This window comes from Pristiophorus japonicus, unplaced genomic scaffold (assembly GCF_044704955.1).
Source record: "Pristiophorus japonicus isolate sPriJap1 unplaced genomic scaffold, sPriJap1.hap1 HAP1_SCAFFOLD_154, whole genome shotgun sequence".
Lineage (NCBI taxonomy): Eukaryota > Metazoa > Chordata > Chondrichthyes > Pristiophoridae > Pristiophorus > Pristiophorus japonicus.
This window is the reverse complement of record NW_027251217.1, coordinates 357643-382899: the sequence shown is the minus strand read 5'-3', so window position 1 is coordinate 382899 and position 25257 is coordinate 357643. Positions and strand designations below refer to the sequence as shown.

Genomic DNA, 25257 nt, shown 5'->3' with positions numbered 1-25257 from the left:
GACTTATGAGGAAAGGTTGAATAGGTTGGGCCTCTCCTCATTGGAATTCAGAAGAATGTGAAGTGATCTGGTTGAAATATATAAGATTATGAGGGGGCTCGACAAGGTGGATGTAGAGAGGATGTTTCCACTGATGGGGGAGACTAGAACTATAGGGCATGATCTTAGAATAAGGGGCCGCCCATTTAAAACTGAGATGAGGAGAAATTTCCTCTCTGAGGGTTGTAAATCTGTGGAATTGGCTGCCTCAGAAAGCTGTGGAGGCTGGGACATTGAATACATTTAAGGCAGAAATAGACAGTTTCTTAAATGATAAGGGGATAAAGGGTTAGGAGGAGCGGGCGGGGAAGTGGAGCTGAGTCCATGATCAGATCAGCCATGATCTTACTGAATGGCGGAGCAGGCTCGAGGGGCCGTATGGCCTACTCCTGCTCCTATTTCTGATGAGGATCAGTTTGGATTTGCAGAAACGTTTTGTGATCCACTGAGATAATTGAAAGGTTTGCACCACTGCAGTCGGGTCCCCCTGACTACATCCCTGCTTGTGCAATGTGTACCCAGGCTGCATTGGTCTCCTGGGGAGGTCTCTTCCGCCCATGGGAAGGGAAGAGGACCTCCCTGTGTGCTGTGAATCCCTCCATTGCCATATGGAGGGAGTGCTGGGAGAGCAAGGGTGCAGCGGTGCACCTCTGTACAGAGCTGGTCAGTGTTTGCAGCAGCTCACTGACAGCACAACTGTAGACATCAATGTGCGCACGGTCCCTTTAAGGGAAACTGCTGATGCCGCGTCACCAGACCTGTTTCCAATTGGGAAAGAACCATGCTGGGCGGGGCTTAACACGGCCAATCAGGGGAGAGTTTCACAGAGCGGGCTGGAACCGGACACGAGATGGGGACCCACCACCGACCCCGGTCACACCGGACCCACCCTGGTGGGGAATCCCGGCCCAAAACTGGGTATTAATTTACTGATGTACTTTCAGTGATTGTTGTAATATCCGAGAGAGAGAATATATCTGATCCGGGGTTTGGTTCAGTTTGTTTCTCACTCTGTTTGTGTTTAGACTGAGCAGCAATAACCTGGGAGATTCAGGAGTGAAACTGCTGTCTGCGGCTCTGAGGGACCCGGACTGTAAAATACAGGAACTGTGGTAAGTACCAGACTGTGTGAGATTGTGTTTATAATAACTGGGTGTCTGACACTGAACATTATTATTAGTATCAGTAATAGTGTTACTAATAAACACTGAATATTACAGGTTGAGCATCCAAAATCTGGAATGGTCCGGAGTCCGGACTCCGGGACAATCCGTGGCAGGGTCGTCCGGAATCCGTAAAATGTTCCGTAATCTGGACCGGACGACCCTGTCGATCTCTGGTCTCGCCTTACTGCCCTTACCTCGGGGCCTCCTAGCCGGCCTATCTGAACACCTCCAGGGTGGGACCCAGCCTGAACACCACCTTCCCAGCGGGGCCCTCCCCCGAACACCACCTTCCCAGCGGGACCCAGCCCGAACACCACCTTCCCAGCGGGGCCCTCCCCTGAACACCACCTTCCCAGCGGGACCCAGCCCGAACGCCACCTTCCCAGCGGGGCCCTCCCCGAACACCACCTTCCCAGCGGGGCCCCCCCCGAACACCACCTTCCCAGCGGGGCCCCCCCCCGAACACCACCTTCCCAGCGGGGCCCTCCCCCGAACACCACCTTCCCAGCGGGGCCTCCCCCGAACACCACCTTCCCAGCGGGCCCTCCCCCGAACACCTCCACGGCGACGGGGCCCCACCCGAACAATTCCTTGGAGAGTAACCCCCCGACCTTTCTGACGTTTCGAAATCTGGAAATACCCAAACCTGAGCTCGGGCATTTACGGATTTCGGACGTCAGAAACATGGTCCGAAGTCCGGAAAAACACACAAACCGGCTCGGCCTCGGTCCTGAGGTTGCCGGTTTTGAGATGCTCAACTGTATTAGTATCAGTAATAGTGTTGTTAATAATAATGTATAGTGTTTATTAATATCAGTAATAGTGTTGTTAATAAACACTGAACATTATTAGTATCAGTAATAGTGTTATTAATAAACACTGGGGATTTACTCTGATTCCTGTTATGTCTCTCTCTGATCCCCAGGCTGTATGATGTCGGTCTCACAGATTCTGGTGCCGAGGATCTCTCCTCCGCTCTCAGTACAAACCGCTCACTGACGGTTCTGGACCTGAGTTGCAATAAACTGGGAGATTCAGGAGTGAAACTGCTGTCTGTGGCTCTGAGGGACCCGGACTGTAAAATACAGGAACTGCAGTAAGTACCAGACTGTGTGAGATTGTGTTTCTAATAACTGGATGTCTGACACTGTACATAATTATTAGTATCAGTAATAGTGTTACTAATAATAATGTATAGTGTTTATTAATATCAGTAATAGTGTTGTTAATAAACACCGAACATTATTAGTATCAGTAATAGTGTTATTAATAAACACTGAATATTATTAGTATCAGTAATAGTGTTATTAATAAACATTGGGGATTTATTCTGATTCTTGTTATGTCTCTCTCTGATCCACAGGCTGTATGATGTTGGTCTCACAGATTCTGGTGCCGAGGATCTCTCCTCCGCTCTCGGTACAAACCGCTCACTGACGGTTCTGGACCTGAGTTGCAATAAACTGGGAGATTCAGGAGTGAAACTGCTGTCTGCGGCTCTGAGGGACCCGGACTGTAAAATACAGAAACTGCAGTAAGTACCAGACTGTGTGAGATTGTGTTTCTAATAACTGGATGTCTGACACTGTACAATAATTATTAGTATCAGTAATAGTGTTATTATTAAACACCGAACATTATTAGTGTCAGTAATAGTGTTATTAATAAACACTGAACATTATTATTAGTATCAGTAATAGTGTTATTAATAAACACTGGGGATTTACTCTGATTCCTGTTATTTCTCTCTCTGATCCCCAGGCTGCGTGCTGTCGGTCTCACAGATTCTGGTACCGAGGATCTCGTCTCCGCTCTCAGTACAAACTGCTCACTGACGGTTCTGGACCAGCGATCAAACTCCTTCACAGACCGATCTTACTCCACTCTCCGTCGCCTCATACTGACCTGCAGGAGTCTGGAGCAGATCTGGTGAGTGTTTGTGTTAATGTTTAATGTAATAAAATATAAATACGTTCAGTCACTATTTATGGGTAATATTTGACTGTAATTAACATTGAAATATTAACCCAGTCCCCCTGTTATTTACACTGTTGTTCAATCTGTTTATTTCCTGTTTAATCTTTAATCTGTTTCAGGCTGTTTGGGAATCAGTTCAGTTCCACCAGACAGAAACACCTGGAGTTGCTGCAGGAATCCAGACCCAGACTGAGAGTGTATGTGTGAATGTTTCACTGTATGACCATCACTGCACCCATTGTGTGAACATTTCACTGTATGACCATCACTGCTCTCATTGTGTGAACATTTCACTGTATGATCATCACTGCTCTTGTGGATATCTGAACGGAATATATGGAATTAAGGACAGTAAAGTAAACTGGATATATGAAAATGTATAAGCCATGGAAGAATAGCTGGGAGAATGTCATAGAAACATAGAAAATAGGTGCAGGAGTAGGCCATTCGGCCCTTCTAGCCTGCACCGCCATTCAATGAGTTCATGGCTGAACATTCAACTTCAGTACCCCATTCCTGCTTTCTCGCCATACCCCTTGATCCCCCTAGTAGTAAGGACCTCATCTAACTCCTTTTTGAATATATTTAGTGAATTGGCCTCAACAACTTTCTGTGGTAGAGAATTCCACAGGTTCACCACTCTCTGGGTGAAGAAGTTCCTCCGCATCTCGGTCCGAAATGGCTTACCCCTTATCCTTAGACTGTGACCTCTGGTTCTGGACTTCCCCAACATTGGGAACATTCTTCCTGCATCTAACCTGTCTAACCCCGTCAGAATTTTAAATGTTTCTATGAGGTCCCCTCTCATTCTTCTGAACTCCAGTGAATACAAGCCCAGTTGATCCAGTCTTTCTTGATAGGTCAGTCCCGCCATCCCGGGAATCAGTCTGGTGAACCTTCGCTGCACTCCCTCAATAGCAAGAATGTCCTTCCTCAGGTTAGGAGACCAAAACTGTACACAATACTCCAGGTGTGGCCTCACCAATGCCCTGTACAACTGTAGCAACACCTCCCTGCCCCTGTACTCAAATCCCCTTGCTATGAAGGCCAACATGCCATTTGCTTTCTTAACCGCCTGCTGCACCTGCATGCCAACCTTCAATGACTGATGTACCATGACACCCAGGTCTCTTTGCACCTCCCCTTTTCCTAATCTGTCACCATTCAGATAATAGTCTGTCTCTCTGTTTTTACCACCAAAGTGGATAACCTCACATTTATCCACATTATACTTCATCTGCCATGCATTTGCCCACTCACCTAACCTATCCAAGTCGCTCTGCAGCCTCACAGCATCCTCCTCGCAGCTCACACTGCCACCCAACTTAGTGTCATCCGCAAATTTGGAGATACTACATTTAATCCCCTCATCTAAATCATTAATGTACAGTGTAAACAGCTGGGGCCCCAGCACAGAACCTTGCGGTACCCCACTAGTCACTGCCTGCCATTCTGAAAAGTACCCATTTACTCCTACTCTTTGCTTCCTGTCTGACAACCAGTTCTCAATCCATGTCAGTACACTACCCCCAATCCCATGTGCTCTAACTTTGCACATCAATCTCTTGTGTGGAACCTTGTCGAACGCCTTCTGAAAATAGTGCAACATCAGCACAGTTAACAGTCTTTCCCAAGGTTTCAAGTTACTAATCCTGCCAATAACATAAATTGTAACATGAAATGAATATATGGATAAATCTGCAGAATTGCAAGGTCTCAGTTGGTAGTCACACCACTAAATTGAAACATTCAGAGGCAATGCTTGAGCTTTCGTAAAAACATCTCGTATAGATTGACTAATGAGGGGCTGAGTTAGAATGTCAATCTAATTGTATTTTGTTATCTATTTTCAAAACTGTATAACTATTGTCGCTTTACGATGTAACTTCACTTAATCCGTAGGGAGTGTGTACGCTCTGTCGAGAGAGTATATCTTCTGTCTGATAAGTCTTGCCGGCCGGTAAAATAAAGACTGCTTTGTTCAAAGCACAAGAGGTATTCGACTCAGTAATTTTACTGAACCAGATTGAGAGAAAAGAATCTACATTTACATTCCCATTGTGTGACCATTTCACTGCTCCCATTGTGTGAACATTTCACTGTATGACCATCACTGATCCCATTGTGTGAACATTTCACTGTATGACCATCACTGCTCTCATTGTGTGACCATTTGGGCCGATTTCCTGCCCCTCCCCTTTAACCCTGCGCGCTCCAGGTTTGAATCCTGCATCAATTCAGTCAATGAAAGATACTGTGAATGTTTAAAAATGAATAGAGACATTGAAGTTGAGAACGTGGGAATTGTATCAGGACAGTATAAGCTAACAAAGAATTCATGGAGGAATAGCCATGACATCTCAGACTCGAGACTGCGAAATTTTACAACACTAACACATATTGAAACAAAACCCACAACTTGCAGAAAAACCTCAAGGTCTTATTAAATCATGTTATTAACCTGAAACATTAACAGAAGGTCTTTGTTTGTTTAAAATCAGACCAGACTTAGGTCGGCTGATGAGTGAACAAAGGGAAAGAGGGACCAAAAGAGATAGGTTGAACTAGGATGTCACTCTAGCCCTATCTTGTTATCTTTTGCCGAAAATGTATAACTTGTCGCTTTACGATGTAATGTCACTTATCCGTAGGGAGTGTGTACGCTCTATCGAGAGAGTATATCTTCTGTCTGATAAGTCTTGCCGGCCGGTAAAATAAAGACTGCTTTGTTGAAAGCACAAGAGGTATTCGACTCAGTAATTTTACTGAACCAGATTGAGAGAAAAGAATCTACATTTACAATACGACAACAGGAAAAGATTTATTGGAAGCTGTAAATCAGCACGTGTCAAAATTAGGAGTGGAGTGGAAAAAAATGGCAAGTATGGCCACTGATAGAAGCCCAAATCTGAGAGATAAACATGTTGCATTACTGAAAAGAATTCAAGACCAAGTCATAGAAACAAATCCAGAACAGAAAATTATTTTTCTACATTGCATTATTCATCAAGAGGTCCTCTATAAAGGAGTTTTAAAACTAAGCAATATCGTAGACACAGTTATGAAAGTGGTCAACTACATTTGAGCATGAGGATTAAGCCACAGGCAATTTGTAATTCTGCTTGAGAAACCTGAATCCGAGCTCAATGATGTTCTGTATCAAACCAACGTAAGATGGCTTAGTTTGGGTAAAACTTTGAAAAGAGTGTGGTAACTTAGAACCGCGATTGGTTTGTTTTTGAAAATGAAAAAACAAGATTTGCATTTTCCACAGTTGAACGAAGCAGATTGTCTCTAGTTTTGCATTCGCTGTTGATATCATGGGCCACATAAATGAACTGAATTTAAGACTGCAAGGGAAGGAGCTTTTTGCTCATGATTTGCATTGCAGTGTCAAGTCCTTTTGCCCCGTCAGATAGAAAGCAAACAGATCAGCTTTTCCAACTTTGCAACAGATTACTGTTTGGGATGAAAAGCTGAAAAAATACACGTCGTCACTGCTCTACTTGCATGCTGAATTTTCTATCCGATTCCAGGATTTTAGAATGGTAGAAAATGACCTGTATTCTCGCCATTCACATTTGATGTTGACAACATTTCACACGGCTTCTAACTCGAGCTTATCGACCTGCAATGTGATGCATAGTCTTAGGATGAGGGGTAGGCCATTTAGGACTGAGATGAGGAGAAACTTCTTCACTCAGAGAGTTGTTCACCTGTGGAATTCCCTGCTGCAGAGAGTTGTTGATATATTCAAGAGGGAGTTAGATATGGCTCTTTCGGCTAAAGAGATCAAGGGGCATGGAGAGAAAGCAGGAAAGGGGTACTGAGGGAATGATCAGCCATGATCTTATTGAATGGCGGTGCAGGCTCGAAGGGCCGAATGGCCAACTCCTGCACCTATTTTCTATGTTTCTACCGGCCCTTTAACGGTTTCCCGTTCGAGCTGAGCGAGCGTCATCTCCCATTGTGACGTCAAGGAACACCGCCCCAGGGTCACGTGACTCAGCCGCCCTACCCCCACAGCGCTGTTTCTGCAGGATATCCTGCGCTGAATGTTCCCCAATGGGGCCCTGGGGAAATGCACAGACAGGAAGGGCCCAGGGTGTGGCTCAGTCTGGGCCGTAGTGGGACACTGACAATTGTGCTCAGTATTCCTGGGGATCTCTCTGTGAGGAGTCAGACTGTGTAACAAGTGTCCCTGTGTACAGTGTGTGTCTCTCCCAGTGAGGAGTCAGACTGTGTAACAAGTGTCCCTGTGTACAGTGTGTGTCTCTCCCAGTGAGGAATCAGACTGTGTAACAAGTGTCCCTGTGTACAGTGTGTGTCTCTCCCAGTGAGGAGTCAGACTGTGTAACAAGTGTCCCTGTGTACAGTGTGTGTCTCTCCCAGTGAGGAATCAGACTGTGTAACAAGTGTCCCTGTGTACAGTGTGTGTCTCTCCCAGTGAGGAGTCAGACTGTGTAACAAGTGTCCCTGTGTACAGTGTGTGTCTCCCAGTGAGGAGTCAGACTGTGTAACAAGTGTCTCTGTGTACAGTGTGTGTCTCTCCTAGTGAGGAGTCAGACTGTGTAACAAGTGTCCCTGTGTACAGTGTGTGTCTCTCCCAGTGAGGAGTCAGACTGTGTAACAAGTGTCCCTGTGTACAGTGTGTGTCTCCCAGTGAGGAGTCAGACTGTGTAACAAGTGTCTCTGTGTACAGTGTGTGTCTCTCCTAGTGAGGAGTCAGACTGTGTAACAAGTGTCCCTGTGTACAGTGTGTGTCTCTCCCAGTGAGGAATCAGACTGTGTAACAAGTGTCCCTGTGTACAGTGTGTGTCTCTCCCAGTGAGGAGTCAGACTGTGTAACAAGTGTCCCTGTGTACAGTGTGTGTCTCCCAGTGAGGAGTCAGACTGTGTAACAAGTGTCCCTGTGTACAGTGTGTGTCTCTCCCAGTGAGGAGTCAGACTGTGTAACAAGTGTCCCTGTGTACAGTGTGTGTCTCTCCCAGTGAGGAATCAGACTGTGTAACAAGTGTCCCTACAACCCTCAGATCTCCCCATTCCTCTGACCTATTGCACTTTCTCGATTTCCATTTCCCCACATTGGCGCCCATGACTTCAGCTGCCAAGGTCCTAAACTCTGGAATTCCCTCCCTAAACCTATTCACAGCTCGAACTCTCTCTCTTCCACTTTTAAACGTTTCTTAAAACTCACCTCTTTCACTATACTTTTCGTTATCTGTCCAAACATCTAATTATGTGACACGGTGTCAACTTTTGTCTGATTATTGTCTTGTGATGTTTCATTAAATTAAAGCCACTATATAAATGTTGTTAATAAAATTACACCACTTCTGCTCCACCCCAGTCTCCCCATTATTTTATAAAAAGTGGCTTCATTATTTGAATATTTTAAATGAAGGTTGCACAAGAGTACATGCCACCTTCTCCAAACAATACTATAGATGCGAAGTGTCTGTCTATTGATCCGGGTGGGTTTTACTCGGGAGGCTGGTTATGCAATTTACACAATATGGAGAGACTGGGTGTGAGCAAAAGAACGCAGCAGGGACTCTGAAAATGCCGCCCCACAGGCAACGGAAAATGGCCCCCATGGACCTGTCGTAAAATGGCCCCCATGGACCTGTCGTAAAATGGCCCCCATGGACCTGTCGTAAAATGGCCACCATGGACCTGATGTAAAATGGCCCCCATGGACCTGTCATAAAATGGCCCCCATGGACCTGTCGTAAAATGGCCACCATGGACCTGATGTAAAATGGCCCCCATGGACCTGTCGTAAAATGGCCCCCATGGACCTGTCGTAAAATGGCCACCATGGACCTGTCGTAAAATGGCCCCCATAGACCTGTCGTAAAATGGCCCCCATGGACCTGCAGCAATCATAGAATCATACAGCCCATTGGGCCCATCCTGCCTGTGCCAGCTCTGAAAGAGCGATCCAATTATTTCCTCTCTCTCCCCATAGCCCTGCAAACTGTTTCTTTACAAGTGTACAAGTACAATCTGCTTCCACCACCCTTTCAGGCACTGCTTTCCAGGTCATAATAACTTGCTGCATTAAAAAATCTTCCTCTACTCCGCTCTGGTTATTTTGCCAATAATTTTAAACCTGTCCTTTGGTTACCCACCCTCCTGCTACTGGGAATAATCTCTCCCGATTTACTCCATCAAAACCCTTCAAATGGCCTCCATGTCCCCGCAACATTGGCGCATTTCTCCCAAACACGAGCATTATGTTGAAATAGCCATCCACGGATTTACGTGTCTGACCATAATTTCCTCTCAGCCCCTGTTCATCATGCACCGAGTTAACATGATTTTACAGCATTGCACACTGGGCTACTTTAACCCCAGGTTTTAACTTCTTTATCCACAAGTACCACAATCGAACAGGAACTTGTTAACCCAAGATAACAAATTAGGGCCCAGAGAGGGAATTAAACCCCAGGTAATAAACAGACACGTGGGCCCCATGGGTACAACCTGTGGCAGAGGCATTGTTCAGTCCACTCTGGAGGTGGTCTCGGTCAGTCCCCTCTGGAGGGGGCCTCATCAAACATGGCTGCCACAGCCAGTAAGTGACATCATCAATGGACACTGACAGGCCACACCCCTTTCAAACTGCATGTGTGAGAGAGTGTGAGTATATGTGTTGTGCAAATCGCAGTGTGTTTGTGAGTTTATGCGCCTGTGTGTCATGTTACTGTACATTTTATTTCAATGTGGGTGGGAGAGAGAGAGATGGTCAGTGAGCGAGAGCAACGGTCTGTCATGTATTCAACTATCAGTGTAACCCATGTAAAAGCTGACCTAAGTTGTACACCTTGAGAACATTGACCACAAGGGGGTGAACTTGTAGGAGACATTCCTAACCTAGACTTTCAGGTATAAAAGGGGAAGCTCCACCCACCTTCATCACTCGAGATCTTGGTAATAAAGGTAACTGGTCAGAGCGACCTCTCAAGTATGGGCCTCGTGTGCATTTATACTGCATAGTAAGGACATATCATTGGCAACAAGAAACTGGGATTTCAACCACGCGAGCATGGCCACTAGCAGCACAGAAGAGAGGTACTGTGTTGGTGATGATTGGGACGACTTTAATGAGAGACTACCGCAAAGTTTTGTCACTAAGGAATGGTTGGGACAGGATTCGGCCGACAAAACGCAGGGCTCATCTCCTGTGGGTTTGTGGATCCTCAACGTACTCCCTGATGAAGGACCTTCTAGCGCCAGAGAAGCCGGCGGTCAAGACTTTTGAAGAGCTCAGTAAGTTGATCAGGGAACACCTTAAACCGGCGAGCAGCATGCACATGGCGAGACACCGGTTTTACACACACCGGCAGCGAGAAGGGCAAAGCGTTCCAGACTTCGTGGCAGATCTCCAGCGACTGGCGAGCCTATGCAAGATCCCAGATGCATGCAGGGCGGAGATGCTGCGAGACTTTTTTATTGAGGGCATCGGGCACGCTGGGGTTTTCAGGAAACTGATTGAGACCAAAGACTTGACCTTGGAAGCGGCGGCTCTAATAGCCCAGATATTTACCTCAGGGGAGGAAGAGACCAGAATGATGTATGACAAAAATTTTGGCTCAAATGCGGCAAACGACCAGGGAGTTAACGCGGCACACAGTTCTCTAGGCAGACAAGGGCAATCGGACATGCCCCAGCATGTAGTCGAACCCAAAGGGGGAATTCAACAGAGACAATGGCTAGCTGAACGGCGATTCATGCCATCGCAATGGACAATGCGGCCAGTAATGGGGTCATCAACACCTGTTAATGGTGCGCTTAAGGACAGTTACAGAGACAGTCAGAGATGATCGACAGGTAATGGACCTTTTGTTTCCAACAACGGAGCCTCCAGCTCATATTGGAGATGTGAAGGCAAACACCCAGCCAGAGCCTACAGATATCAGCAATATACCTGCAGAAACTGCAACGTCAGTGGTCACTTGGCATGTGTGTGCAGGAAGCCTGCAGCCAGGTTGATGTACGAGGAGAACGGGCCCAATGTAAGCCCTATGAGGCCAAATGAATACTGGGGTAAATCGCTGGAAGCTGAAGTTCAGTGAGTTCATGTGGAGCACATATACAGTTCGTATACCAGGACGCCACCGATAATGATGAAAGTGCTCCTCAATGACATCCCAGTATCAGTGGAGCTAGACACGGGGACCAGCCATTCCCTGATGAGTATCAACCAGTTCGAAAAGTTGTGGGTGTCCAAGGCCAGGAGGCCAAAATTATTGCCGATTGACGCACAGCTACGGACATATACAAAGGAGATCATTCCGCTGCTAGGCAGCGCCACGGTAGTCGTGACCCACAAAGATTTGGAGAACAGATTGCCACTCTGGATTGTCATGGGCAACGGTCTCACACTACTGGGGAGGAGTTGGCTTGCTGTCATGAACTGGAAATGGGGCGATGTCAATGCAATTTCTTCTGTGAAGCGAGTATCATTCTCACAGGTCCTGGACAAATTTGACTCATTATTTCAACCCGGCATCGGCACTTTCATGGGGGCCAAGGTAGTGATTTACATAAACCCGGACGCCAGGCCAGTACACCACAAGGCCAGAGCGGTGCCGTACGTGATGCGGGAAAAGATAGAATGCGAATTGGACCGCCCGCTGAGGGAAGGCATCATCTCGCCAGTCGAATTCAGTGACTGGGCGAGCCCGATTGTGCCAGTGCTCAAGGCGGATGGGTCGATCAGGATATGTGGCGATTGCAAGGCCACCATCAATCGGGTGTCACTCCAAGACCAGTACCTGCTACGAGAGCGGAGGACCTCTTTGCGACTCTATCCGGTGGCAAACTTTTTTCAAAATTGGACCTGACCTCAGCTTACATGACCCAGGAGCTGGCGAGTGAGTCGAAGAAGCTGACCACCATCACGACACACAAGGGGTTGTTTGAGTATAATAGATATCCGTTCGGGACTCGTTTGGCCGCCACGATCTTTCAGCGAAATAGGGAAAGCCTCCTCAAGTCGATTCCAAGGACGGGGGTTTTTCAAGACGACATCCTCATCACGGGTCACGATACTGAAGAACACCTCCACAACCTGGAGGAGGTGCTACGCAGACTGGACTGGGTAGGGCTGTGACTGAAAAAGGCGAAGTGTGTCTTCTTAGCTCCAAAGGTAGAATTCCTGGAGAGGAGGGTAGTAGCAGATATGATTAGACCGACTGCGTCCAAAACGGAAGCAATCCAGAGAGTACGCAGACGCCGTAACACGACGGAGCTGCGTTCGTTCCTGGGGCTCCTGAACTATTTTGGTAACTTTCTTCCCAAATTGAGCACGCTGTTATAGCCGCTATACGTGCTCCTACGCAAAGGTCGCGATTGGGACTGGGGGGACAGCCAGGAAAGGGCTTTTGATGGAGCATAACAAATTGCGTGTTCTAACAAACTGTTAACGTTATATGACCTGTGTAAGAAACTTGTTTTAATGTGCGATGCGTCGTCCTATGGGGTCGGGTGTGTGTTGCAGCATGTGAATGCGAATGGTCAGTTACAGCCGGTAGCTTATGCCTCCAGAAGTCTATGCCAGGCAGAAAGGGGCTACGGGATGGGAGAAAAGGTATGCAGTAAAAAAAATGCACCAGTATCTGTTTGGCAGGAAATTTGAGCTGGAGACAGATCACAAACCCCCTAACGTCCCTTTTGGCTGACAACAAGGCCATAAATGCGAATGCACTGGCCCGAATACAGGGGTGGGCACTCACGTTAGCCACCTATGACTACACAATTCGGCACAGACCGGGCACTGAAAACTGCGCCGATGCACTCAGCAGGCTCCCACTAGCCACCACTGAGGGGGCAACTGAGCATGCTGCTGAGATGGTCATGGCTGTTGAAGCTTTTGAAAGCGAAGGCTCACCTGTGATAGCCCGTCAGATTAAAGTCTGGACAAATAAAGACCCGCTACTGTCTTTAGTTAAGAAATGTGTCCTGACTGGGGCCTGGGCAGCCACGTACGGGGCATGCCCTGAGGAATTTAAACCGTTTCATAGGCGCAAGGATGAACTCTCGATTCAGGCCGATTGCCGACTGTGGGGAAACCGAGTAGTCATGCCCCAGATGGGCAGAGAGGTGTTTATCAGAGAACTTCACAATGAGCACCGGGCGTTGTGATGATGAAGGCAATTGCCAGGTCACACGTTTGGTGGCCAGGGATAGATGCAGACCTGGAACTTTGGGTTCGCAGGTGCAACACGTGTGCTCAGCTGGGCAATGCGCCCAGGGAAGCCCCGCCTAGCCCCTGGTCCTGGCCCGCCAAGCCTTGGTCACGCATCCATGTGGACCAAGCAGGTCCTTTCATGGGAAAAATGTTTTTGGTTGTAGTAGATGCCTACTCCAAATGGATTGAGTGTGCCATTTTAAATTCAAGCACATCCTCTGCCACGGTAGAAAGTCTACGGGCAATGTTCGCCGCCCATGATCTACCGGATGTCTTGGTCAGCGACAATGGCCCCTGCTTCACAAACACTGAATTCCAGGACTTCATGGCAGGCAATGGAATCAACCATGTCAGAACGGCACCGTTCAAGCCGGCCTCAAACGTCCAGGCGAAACAAGCAGTGCAGATAATCAAACTGGAGATGCTCAGGGTTCCCTACAAAACCACGTATCTCGCCTCCTGTTGGCCAATAGATCCTGGCCACACTCGCTCACAGGGGTTCCACCTGCAGAGCTGCTAATGAAAAGGACGCTCAAAACCAGGTTATCCCTTATACACCCCAATATGAAAGAAATTGTTGAGAGCAGGCATCAGTCACAATGTGACTACCATGACAGGAATGCGAGGGCGCGATGTATTGATGTCAATGACCCTGTTTTTTTTTTTTTGCTCGGATCCGCAGTCGGTCCGCAGATTGCTCACAATCTGCGACCAGTTTGAACTGGTCTCTGGAGCAAAGGTCAATCGCAGTAAGAGCGAGGCCATGCTCTTTAGCAACTGGACTGACCGAGCCTCCATTCCCTTCACCGTCAAGCCAGATTTCCTGAAGGTGTTGGGAATATGGTTCGGAGCGGACGAGGCGTGCGCCAAAAACTGGGACGAGCGTATCGCCACGGTCAAACAAAAACTGGGATGGTGGAAGCTGCGCTTCCTCTCCATGGCAGGAAAGAACCTGGTCATCAGGAGTGAGATGCTCTCGGGGTTGCTGCACGTGGCACAGGTCTGGCCCATCCCTCGCTCCTGTGCCGCGGCAGTCACCCGGGCCGTCTTCCACTTTGTCTGGAGGTCCAAAATGGACCGTGTCCGCAGAGACACGATGTACAAATCTCTGGACAGTGGAGGAAAGGACGTTCTGAACGTGGCCCTCATCCTGATGGCCACCTTTGTGTGCGGCTGCATCAAGCTGTGCACAGATCCCCGGTACGCAAACACCAAGTGTCACTACGTGCTGAGGTTCTACCTGTCCCCGGTGTTGCGAAGGATGGGTCTGGCCACGTTGCCGCGAAACGCCCCCACCAGTTGGACCATGCCTGTCCACCTGTCCTTCGTGGAAAAATTTTTCACAAAAAACCCCTTTGACCACAAGGCCATAAAACAGTGGTCAGCACGTAAGGTCCTGGACGCCCTACGAAAGGAGAGGGTGGACCCTGTCGGGTGGTTCCCTGAGCGGACTGTCGAACTTATTTGGCAGAACGTCTCATCGCCAGAGCTTTCACACAAGCACCAAGACGTAGCTTGGTTGGTGGTGAGGAGGGCCTTACCTGTCAGAACATTCATGCACAGCCGACGTCTCAGCAACACGGCACGGTGCCCCCGGGCCGGCTGCGGGGCGGATGAGACTGTCACCCATCTCCTTCAGGATTGCGCCTTCGCAAGGCAGGTTTGGAAAGAGATGCAGTGGTTGCTGTCGAGGTTCATCCCGAGCAGCTCTGTAACACAGGACTCTGTGCTCTACGGGCTGTTCCCAGGGACACACACCGAGACAGACATCACCTGCTGCTGGAGGGCCATCAACTCGGTCAAAGACGCTCTTTGGTCTTGCTGAAACTTGCTGGTTTTCCAGAGCAAGGAGATGTCCACGTCAGCGTGTTGCAGACTGGCGCAATCCAAGATCCAGGATTACGTGCTGAGGGACGCACTTAAAATTGGTGCAGTCGCCGCAAAGGCACGGTGGGGAAGGGCCACAGTTTAAAGCCCTTCTGCCACGGAAAACCCGGGGACAGGAATCAGTACAAAACCCCCCTCGGGCTGTACTTGTAATTTACTTTTTGTGTACATGGGAGCACCATGATCTGTAAACACCTATGTAGTGCAATGTACAATGCAAGGTCTGTTGCGAAATGCATGTTGAAAAGAAAAAATGTAAATGTACCGTCACCCATTCCGTGTACTGTATAGTGACACATGGAATGTAATTAGTTTGAATGTACTACAAGGTATCCCGTATTGGACCGAATTGCACTTGAACTGGAAAACAAGGCAATGTAACGAACGGAACTGCCGTCAACACCCAAATAATAGTGTATGGGATTGCTGACCGCAGATAAAGGTATTGAAATGCCTTCGAATGTACTGTACAGATTTTTTTATGAATAAAGTATATTTTGTAATTTAAAAAAAGCAGCATTGCAGACGGCTCAAGGCTGAGGTCCAACAAAAACTCAGGACCTAAATAACAGGTGGTGGATGGAGAAAGCACAGGCCCAAGGCCTTACCAAAATGCTGGCCAAGAATGGGGAAATACTCATCAAGGACACCGAGGCAGTCAGGGCCCGCTGGAAGGAGCACTTCGAAGATCTCCTCAATCGAGACTCTGCCTTTGACTCGAGTGTTCTCGACTCCATCCCGCAGCATGCTACTCACCACCACCTCAGTGAAACCACAACACTGCACGAGGTAGATAAAGCCATAAGACAGCTTAAGAACAACTGTCGAGGAAATATTTAGCCTAAATTAACTCAGGGGGAGGCTTTCAGAGTTGTGCTTCGAGAGAATTTTATTTTAAAAAGCGAGATATCTCGGAGAGCCTGCTTGGACCGTACCAAAACAGAAAACTCTCCTGTACAAGCAAATTGTCCCTATCTTTATACAGAAATAGAATACAGAAATAGAAAAGGAATCTTATTCATTAGTTCCGTGAGTACAAAGGTCATCTTGGGAGGCACACATTCCATCTGTCCTTGCATAGTTTCTCCCTGTTCACAGTCTGATAAGCAGAATATCAGGAGACTCCCTTTTAATACCGGATAGTCATTTAATTACATTTCTAAGTTTCAAGGCTAAAAAGTGTGGGTGTTGTTCGAGTCCTATTATTTCTTCAAATATAGCAAAAACAGAATTTAACCCTTCCCTTTTCCATAAGCCATAGATTCATAGATTCTTTCTTCCACAACAACAAGGCTACAGGAGCGGATGGAATCCCTGCTGAGGCACTAAGGTACAGCAGAGAGGCACTGCTGGTGCGAATATATGACCTCATCTCGCTCATCTGGAGGAGGAGAGCATGCAGTGATCGTGACCACCTTTAAGAAAGGGGACAAGTCCGACTGCGGCAACTACAGAGGAATCTCCCTGCTATCAGCCACTGGGAAAGTTGTTGCTAGAATTCTCCTCAACCGTCTTCTCCCTGTAGCTGAGGAGCTCCTCCCGGAGTCGCAGTGCGGATTTCGTCTCCTCCGGGCACAACGGACATGATTTTTGCAGCGCGACAGCTGAGGGAAAAATGCAGGGAACAGCACCAGCCCTTATACATGGCCTTCTTCGAGCTTACAAAGGCCTTTGACATTGTCAACCGCGAGGGTCTATGGACCGTCCTCCATTTCGGATGCCCCCAAAAGTTCATCACCATCCTCCGCCTGCTCCACGACGACATGCAGGCCGTGATCCTTACCAACGGATCCATTACAGACCCAATCCACGTCCGGACCGGGGTCAAACAGGACTGAGTCTTCACCCCAACCCCCTTCTCAATCTTCCTCGCTCCCATGCTCCACCTCAGTCAACAAGTGGAACTAAACTATAGAACCAGTGGAAACCTGTTCAACCTTCACCGTCTCCAGGCCAGCTCCAAGACCACCCCAACCTCTGTCATCGAGCTACAGTATGCGGACGATGCCTGCATCTGCGCACATACAGAGGCTGAACTCCTAGACATCGTCAACGTATTTACTGAGGCGTACGAAAGCATGGGCCTGACGCGAAACATCCGTAAGACAAAGGTCCTTCACCAGCCTGTCCTCACCGGACAGCACTGCCCTCCAGTCATCAAGATCCATGGCACGGCCCTGGACACCGTGGACCATTTCCCATATCTCAGGAGCCTCCTATCAACAAGAGCAGGCATCGATGACGAGATCCAATATAGTCCACTCTGTATAGTCCATCGTGTGTAGTCCACCCTGTGTAGTCCACCCTGTATAGTCCTCCCTGTATATTTTTGATTTGTTGAGTTGTGATATTAAATGATGACATTTTATGAATATTATATCTATCCACATATACAATATAGAGCTGGATGTAATTGCTCTGGTCTCTATGGGCAGTGACAATGTCTGTGTGTTCATGGAGATGTGACCTGGTTGCTGCTTCTATTTGAATATATTGACCGTATCTCTCATGGTGTCAGCACCTGACCAATGAGCACTGTAGGAGGTGAGGACATTTCCCACTGTTCCACTGATATTAACACGAATGTAGAATGAATTGTGTACCTTCAGTCAGGGGATACAAAACATTGATTTGTTTCATTATCATTAGATGTCTCACAATCTCAAAACACCATAAATATGTAATTGGTAGATTTAGCTGCTGTATTACAATCACAATTCTCCACTTGTACGTGTGCAGACACACGCTCACCCATGTTATCTGTCAGCATCCCTTCCTTTCCCCACTCTGGAAATGCAAGCGATTCAGTCTCGGATCAGTAATTTCTCCAAACAGAAGTTGAAGTTATTCTCCGGCATTAATTTGTGAGGAGTTAGGAAATGGGCAGCAGGGTTTTGGATGAGTGCAAGTTTACGGAGGGTGTAAGAAGGGAGGCCGGCCAGGAGAACGTTGGAATAGTCAAGTCTAGAGGTTGCAAAGGCAGAGATAAGGGTTTCAGCAACAGATGGTTCACATGTTGTTGTTCCTCAGTCTACAACCCCATTAACTTCCAGCTGTAGACCTTTCTCTATCACGCCATCATTTACCAGAGATCTAATTATGTGAGATAGAAAATGAGATAAATATTGATAAAGTGACGCAGATTGGGACTCTCTCTGACCTTTCTCCCCAGTCCCCCAAGACCAGTGTGTATCTGAGTCAGTGGGACTCTCTCAGACATTTCTCCCCAGTCCCCCAGGACCAGTGTGTATCTGAGTCAATGGGACTCTCTCTGACCTTTGCCCCCAGGACCAGTGTGTATCTGAGTCAATGGGACTCTCTCTGACCTTTCTCCCCAGTCCGTCAGGACCATTGTGTATCTGAGTCAATGGGACTCTCTCTGACCTTTGCCCCAGGACCAGTGTGTATCTGGGCCAATGGGACTCTCTCTGACCTTTCTCCCCAGTCCCCCAGGACCAGTGTGTATCTGAGTCAATGGGACCCTCTCGGACCTTTCTCTCCAGTACCAGTGTGTATCTGAGTCAATGGGACTCTCTCTGACCTTTCTCCCCAGTCCGTCAGGACCATTGTGTATCTGAGTCAATGGGACTCTCTCTGACCTTTGCCCCAGGACCAGTGTGTATCTGAGCCAATGGGACTGTCTCTGACCTTTCACCCCAGTCTATCCCCAGGACCAGTGTGTATCTGAGTCAATGGGACTCTCTCTGACCTTTGCCCCCAGGACCAGTCTGTACCTGAGTCAATGGGACTCTCTGACCTTTGCCCCCCAGGACCAGTGTGCACCTGAGTCAATGGGACTCTCTCTGACCTTTGCCCCCCAGGACCAGTGTGTACCTGAGTCAATGGGACTCTCTCTGACCTTTGCCCCCAGGACCAGTGTGGTCCCTGAGTCAATGGGACTCTCTCTGACCTTTCTCCCCAGTCCCCCAGGACCAGTGTGTATCTGAGTCAATGGGACTCTCTCGGACCTTTGCCCCAGGACCAGTGTGTATCTGAGCCAATGGGACTGTCTCTGACCTTTCACCCCAGTCTATCCCCAGGACCAGTGTGTACCTGAGTCAATGGGACTCTCTCTGACCTTTGCCCCCCCCAGGACCAGTGTGTACCTGAGTCAATGGGACTCTCTCTGACCTTTGCCCCCAGGACCAGTGTGTACCTGAGTCAATGGGACTCTCTCTGACCTTGCTCCCCCAGGACCAGTGTGTACCTGAGTCAATGGGACTCTCTCTGACCTTTGCCCCCCAGGACCAGTGTGTACCTGAGTCAATGGGACTCTCTCTGACCTTGCTCCCCCAGGACCAGTGTGTACCTGAGTCAATGGGACTCTCTCTGACCTTTGCCCCCCAGGACCAGTGTGTACCTGAGTCAATGGGACTCTCTCTGACCTTTGCCCCCCAGGACCAGTGTGTACCTGAGTCAATGGGACTCTCTCTGACCTTGCTCCCCTGTCGATCGATGGACGCTCTGTGAATCGGAAGAGTTCTCTGTGTTTGGTGCTCTCACAATCCTGGGCTGGTCCACCTGCTGTTGTTCCTCAGTCTACAATCCCGGTTTACTTCCAGCTGCGGCCCTTTCTCAGTCGCTCCTCCATTCACCGGGATATCTGATGATGGCAGGGCAGAAAATGAGCAGAATATTGACGGTGTGAAGCCGCGTGTGACGTGAAGCTGCCCTGGAGTTACTGGTAGAAAGACAAGATTGAAGTAGAAATAAGTGCAGAGTGTGCAGTCAGAGACTCCTCATATACCGGCCGTGCATCTTCCAGCAGGAGCTGACATATTGGGGAGAATGAAGCTGAGGAAAGAGTGCTGTATATTGTCACTCAATCTTCCAGCTGCACTGCCCCCAGCAGCAGGTCAAGGGCCGTGGCCCTGAATGTCAGGCCAATGACAATGATCTTCCCTCAGCTCCATTCTCTCTCTGTCCCCCCACACACACTGCCTGAGCTCTCAGGCTGACTGTTCCCAGCACCTTGTCTCTTTATTCTCTCACATTGCAGCATTCCCGCTGCTGGGCTCAGGGGCTGTGTGGGCGGGGCCCTGACCTCACACACGGTGGGCGGGGCCATGTCCCGCGCGCTGCCGGGCTCGCGGCGCGACCGTTCAACCGCCGCACGGTTCAAATCAGGAGCCACGTGAACCGCCCCCCCCCCCCCCCGCCACGCGCGCGCTTCCTTCTGCAGTCCTCTGGGCGGAGCTCTGTGGGGGAGCGGCACTGCGATTGGTGCAAGGGGCTGTCACTCTCCCGTGTGCAGCCAGTAGGACGGCAGCACTCAGCCAGGGGGTGGTTAATTTATGCAGTGGGGGGAAGGGAATGGGACAGTGACGGGGCTGGAACAGCGGGGACAATGGCGCTGCTCCGTCTGCCGGCCTCAACATGCGGCAGTGTCAGGTCTGAGGCTTTCTATCACACACCCAGGGACTGTAAACTAACAGTAAGGGGCTGTAACTGAGCGGGGAAAGCGGGCCGCTTACTGTCAGCATCACATCCCGGGGAATGTGCTGAGCCGGCTCACAATACAGGGCCCGGTCCGGGGATGGAGGGCGGGGGCTCAGTCTGCAGCCGGCGGAGAAAGTGGCGCATTTCCGGCCGCACCGCTCACAGTGTGCAATCTCAGGCGGGTGGCCGGGATTTTACTGTCAGGGCAAACACCGAACTTAACACAGGCCCGGAGCTGGGGGTTTGGGACATGTGGGAGTTAGTGAAACTATCAGTGGGCCCAGACACTGTGTAACCCGGGGGTGGGCCCAGTGAGATCAGACAGTGTGTAACCCGGGGGTGGGCCCAGTGAGATCAGACACTGTGTAACCCGGGGGTGGGCCCAGTGAGATCAGACACTGTGTAACCCGGGGGTGGGCCCAGTGAGATCAGACAGTGTGTAACCCGGGGGTGGGCCCAGTGAGATCAGACACTGTGTAACCCGGGGGTGGGCCCAGTGAGATCAGACAGTGTGTAACCCGGGGGTGGGCCCAGTGAGATCAGACACTGTGTAACCCGGGGGTGGGCCCAGTGAGATCAGACAGTGTGTAACCCGGGGGTGAGCCCAGTGAGATCAGACACTGTGTAACCCGGGGGTGGGCCCAGTGAGATCAGACAGTGTGTAACCCGGGGGTGGGCCCAGTGAGATCAGACAGTGTGTAACCCGGGGGTGGGCCCAGTGAGATCAGACAGTGTGTAACCCGGGGGCCCAGTGAGATCAGACAGTGTGTAACCCGGGGGTGGGCCCAGTGAGATCAGACACTGTGTAACCCGGGGGTGGGCCCAGTGAGATCAGACACTGTGTAACCCGGGGGTGAGCCCAGTGAGATCAGACACTGTGTAACCCGGGGGTGGGCCCAGTGAGATCAGACACTGTGTAACCCGGGGGTGGGCCCAGTGAGATCAGACACTGTGTAACCCGGGGGTGGGCCCAGTGAGATCAGACACTGTGTAACCCGGGGGTGGGCCCAGTGAGATCAGACACTGTGTAACCCGGGGGTGGGCCCAGTGAGATCAGACACTGTGTAACCCGGGGGTGGGCCCAGTGAGATCAGACAGTGTGTAACCCGGGGGTGGGCCCAGACACTGTAACCCGGGGGTGGGCCCAGTGAGATCAGACAATGTGTAACAAGTAAAGAAACAAAAGATAAATCTAGAAATGGTGTCAATGTGAATAGCAGAAACATCAACTGCTGCCATCTGAAAAAATAAACTCCGAGGTTATGGTCTGAAATTGTTGAACTGGATGTTGAATCCAGAAGGCTGTGAAGTGCCGAAACGAAAGATGAGGTGCTTTTCCTCCAGCTTAGGTTGAGCGTTTGTTGGAACAGTGGAGGAGGCTGAAGACCGAGGGGTCAGTGTGGGAGTGAAGTGGAGCATTAAAGTGACAGGCGACCGGTCCCCTCCCTCATCTCTTATTCCGGTACATTGATGACTATCGGTGCCGTTTCCTACTCTTGTCCTGAACCAGAACATTTCATTGACTTTGCTTCCAATTTCCACACTTCCTGCACATGCACATGGTCCATCTCTGACTCTTCCCTTCCTCATGAAAACATGAAGTCGGAGCTGTAGACGGCCATTTGGCCCTTCGAGCCTGCTCCACCATTCAATAACAACCTGTATTTATATAGCACCTTTTAATGTAGTGAAACGTCCCAAAGCACTTCACAGGAGTATTATGAAATAAAAAATTTGACACCAAGCCTCATAAGGAGAAATTAGGGCAGGTGACCAAAAGCTTGGTCAAAGAGTTAGGTTGTAAGGAGCGTCTTTAAAGGAGGAAAGAGAGGTGGAAAGGTGAAGGCAGAGAATTCCAGTGCTTGGGGCCTAGGCAACAGAAGGCACGGCCACCAATGTTGAGCGATTATAATCAGGGATGCTCAAGAGGGCAGTATTCGAGGACTGCACACATCTCTGGGAGGGGGTGGTGTTGTGTGGCTGGAGGAGATTAGTGATAGGGAGGAGTGAGGCCATGGAAGGATTTCAAAACAAGGATGAGAATTTTGAAATCGGGGCGTTGTTTAACCGGGAGCCATTGTAGGTCAGCGAACACAGGGGTGATGGGTGAGCGGGACTTGGCGCAAATCAGGACACGGGCAGCCGAGATTTCGATCGCCTCTCGTTTACCTAGGTTCGAATGTAGGAAACCAGCCAGGAGTGCATTGACATAGTCAAATCTAGACATGACATAGGCATTGATGAGGGCTTCAGCAGCAGATGATCTGAGGCAAGGGCGGAGACGGACGATGTTGCGATGGTGGAAATAGGCGGTCTTAGTTATGCTTCGGAGATGTGGTCGAAAGCTCATTTCAGGGTCAGATATGACACCAAGGTTGCAAAGAGAGGTTAATCCACAGACGGAAGTTATGGAGTGGGATGGAGTCAATACCTCGGGAGTGGAGGTTGAGGCGGGAACCACAAACAATGGCTTTGATCTTCCCAATATTCAATTGGAGAAAATTTCTGCTCTCTGACAATTTGAAGACCGTGGAGGAGTGGAGAGAAGTGGTAGTGGGGTAGAGCTGGATGTTGTCAGCGGACATGTGGATGAGAAATAGGAGGAGGCCAAAGTTAGATCCTTGGGGCACACCAGAGGTAACGCTGCAGGGTGGGAAGAGCAGCCGTTGCAGGTGATTCTCTGGCTATATTCGATAGATAAGAATGGAATCAGGCGAGCGCAGTCCCACCCAGCTGGACGACGGTGGAGTGGGGTTGGAGAAAGATAGAGTGGTGAACCGTGTCAAAGGCTGCAGACCAGTTAAGAGGGATGGTTTGCCTTCGTCACAGTCACGAAGGATGTCATTTTTGACTTGAATGAAAGCCGGTGCAGTACTGTGGCAGGTGTGTAAACTGGTTTGTGGGGATTCACACATGGAATTGCCGGAAAGATGGGCAGGGATTTAGGAGGCGACAACATGTTCAAGGACTTTGGAGAGGAAAGGGAGGTTGGAGATGGGGTGACAGTTTGCAAGGACGGAGGGGTCTCGGGTTGTTTTTTGAGGAGAGGGGTGATGACGGCAGATTTGAGGGAGAGGGGGACAGTACCTGAGGAGAAAGAACCGGTAACAATGTCAGCTAACATGGGAGCCAGAAAAGGAAGTTGTGTGGTCAGCAGTTTAGTGAGAATAAGATCAAGGGAGCAGGGAGTGGGTCTCATGGACAGGTCATGAAAGGAGATCGGAGAGAAACTGGAGATAGATGTGAGTTCAGGGCTCGGGCAGAGGGGATCCTCGGGAAGTTTGGCCCGGTGGGCTCGGGGAAGGAAGAGGAGAGGCAGTGAACGGATGGTCTCAGTCTCAGAGACAAAGACAACCTCACACTTATTGTTGGAGGTGAGGGTGGAGACTGGAGAGAGGGGTTTAAAAAGACGCTTCGCAGTGGAGAATAGAAGCCGGGGTTTATCTTTACATTTCAGAATGATTCTGGAATCGTGAGCATAGAAAATAGGTGCAGGAGCAGGCCATTTGGCCCTTCTCGCCTGCCCCGCCATTCAATGAGTTCATGGCTGAACATGAAACTTCAGTACCCCCTTCCAGCTTTCTCGCCATACCCCTTGATCCCCCGAGTAGTAAGGACTTCATCTAACTCCCTTTTGAATATATTTAGTGAATTGGCCTCAACTACTTTCTGTGGTAGAGAATTCCACAGGTTCACCACTCTCTGGGTGAAGAAGTTTCTCCTCATCTAGGTCCTAAATGGCTTACCCCTTATCCTTAGACTGTGACCCCTGGTTCTGGACTTCCCCAACATTGGGAACATTCTTCCTGCATCTAACCTGTCTAAAACCGTCAGAATTTTAAACGTTTCTATGAGGTCCCCTCTCATTCTTCTGAACTCCAGTGAATACAAGCCCAGTTGATCCAGTCTTTCTTCATATGTCAGTCCTGCCATCCCGGGAATCAGTCTGGTGAATCTTCGCTGCACTCCCTCAATAGCAAGAATGTCCTTCCTCAAGTTAGGAGACCAAAACTGTACACAATACTCCAGGTGTGGCCTCACCAAAACCTTGTACAACTGTAGCAACACCTCCCTGCCCCTGTACTCAAATCCCCTCGCTATGAAGGCCAACATGCCATTTGCTTTCTTAACCGCCTGCTGTACCTGCATGCCAACCTTCAATGACTGATGTACCATGACACCCAGGTCTCGTTGCACCTTCCCTTTTCCTAATCTGTCACCATTCAGATAATAGTCTGTCTCTCTGTTTTTACCACCAAAGTGGATAACCTCACATTTATCCACATTATACTTCATCTGCCATTCATTTGCCCACTCACCTAACCTATCCAAGTCACTCTGCAGCCTCAAAGCATCCTCCTCGCAGCTCACACTGCCACCCAACTTAGTGTCATCCGCAAATTTGGAGATACTACATTTAATCCCCTCGTCTAAATCATTAATGTACAATGTAAACAGCTGGGGCCCCAGCACAGAATCTTGCGGTACCACACTAGTCACTGCCTGCCATTCTGAAAAGTACCCGTTTACTCCTACTCTTTGCTTCCTGTC

At 49.2% G+C, this 25257-nt stretch overlaps 3 protein-coding genes and 1 pseudogene across 14 annotated transcripts in view; 3 read left to right on the top strand and 1 right to left on the bottom strand.

Annotated features, from left to right (window-relative positions):
• Nucleotides 1-3998, top strand: part of LOC139242931 (NACHT, LRR and PYD domains-containing protein 3-like) — a 136468-nt gene extending 132470 nt beyond the window's left edge. For 5 of the 7 annotated variants that reach the window (XM_070870573.1, XM_070870571.1, XM_070870570.1 and 2 more), the window contains 5 exons: nt 1065-1151; nt 2131-2301; nt 2569-2739; nt 2967-3134; nt 3302-3997. In XM_070870573.1, coding sequence (XP_070726674.1) covers nt 1065-1151; nt 2131-2301; nt 2569-2739; nt 2967-3134; nt 3302-3389 — 685 coding nt within the window. In that variant the 3' untranslated portion in view covers nt 3390-3997. Of the gene's footprint in view, nt 1-1064; nt 1152-2130; nt 2302-2568; nt 2740-2966; nt 3135-3301 lie in introns of all 7 variants that reach the window. The other 2 variants (XM_070870574.1, XM_070870568.1) reach the window with 1 other exon arrangement.
• Nucleotides 1-25257, bottom strand: part of LOC139242937 (uncharacterized) — a 596540-nt gene that overhangs the window by 230328 nt on the left and 340955 nt on the right. The window lies entirely within an intron of this gene.
• The window catches only part of LOC139242933 (NACHT, LRR and PYD domains-containing protein 3-like), a 207331-nt gene that overhangs the window by 143006 nt on the left and 39068 nt on the right, over nt 1-25257 (top strand). The gene's annotated exons all lie outside the window — the stretch shown is intronic.
• Nucleotides 4534-7083, top strand: LOC139242939 (general transcription factor II-I repeat domain-containing protein 2A-like; annotated as a pseudogene).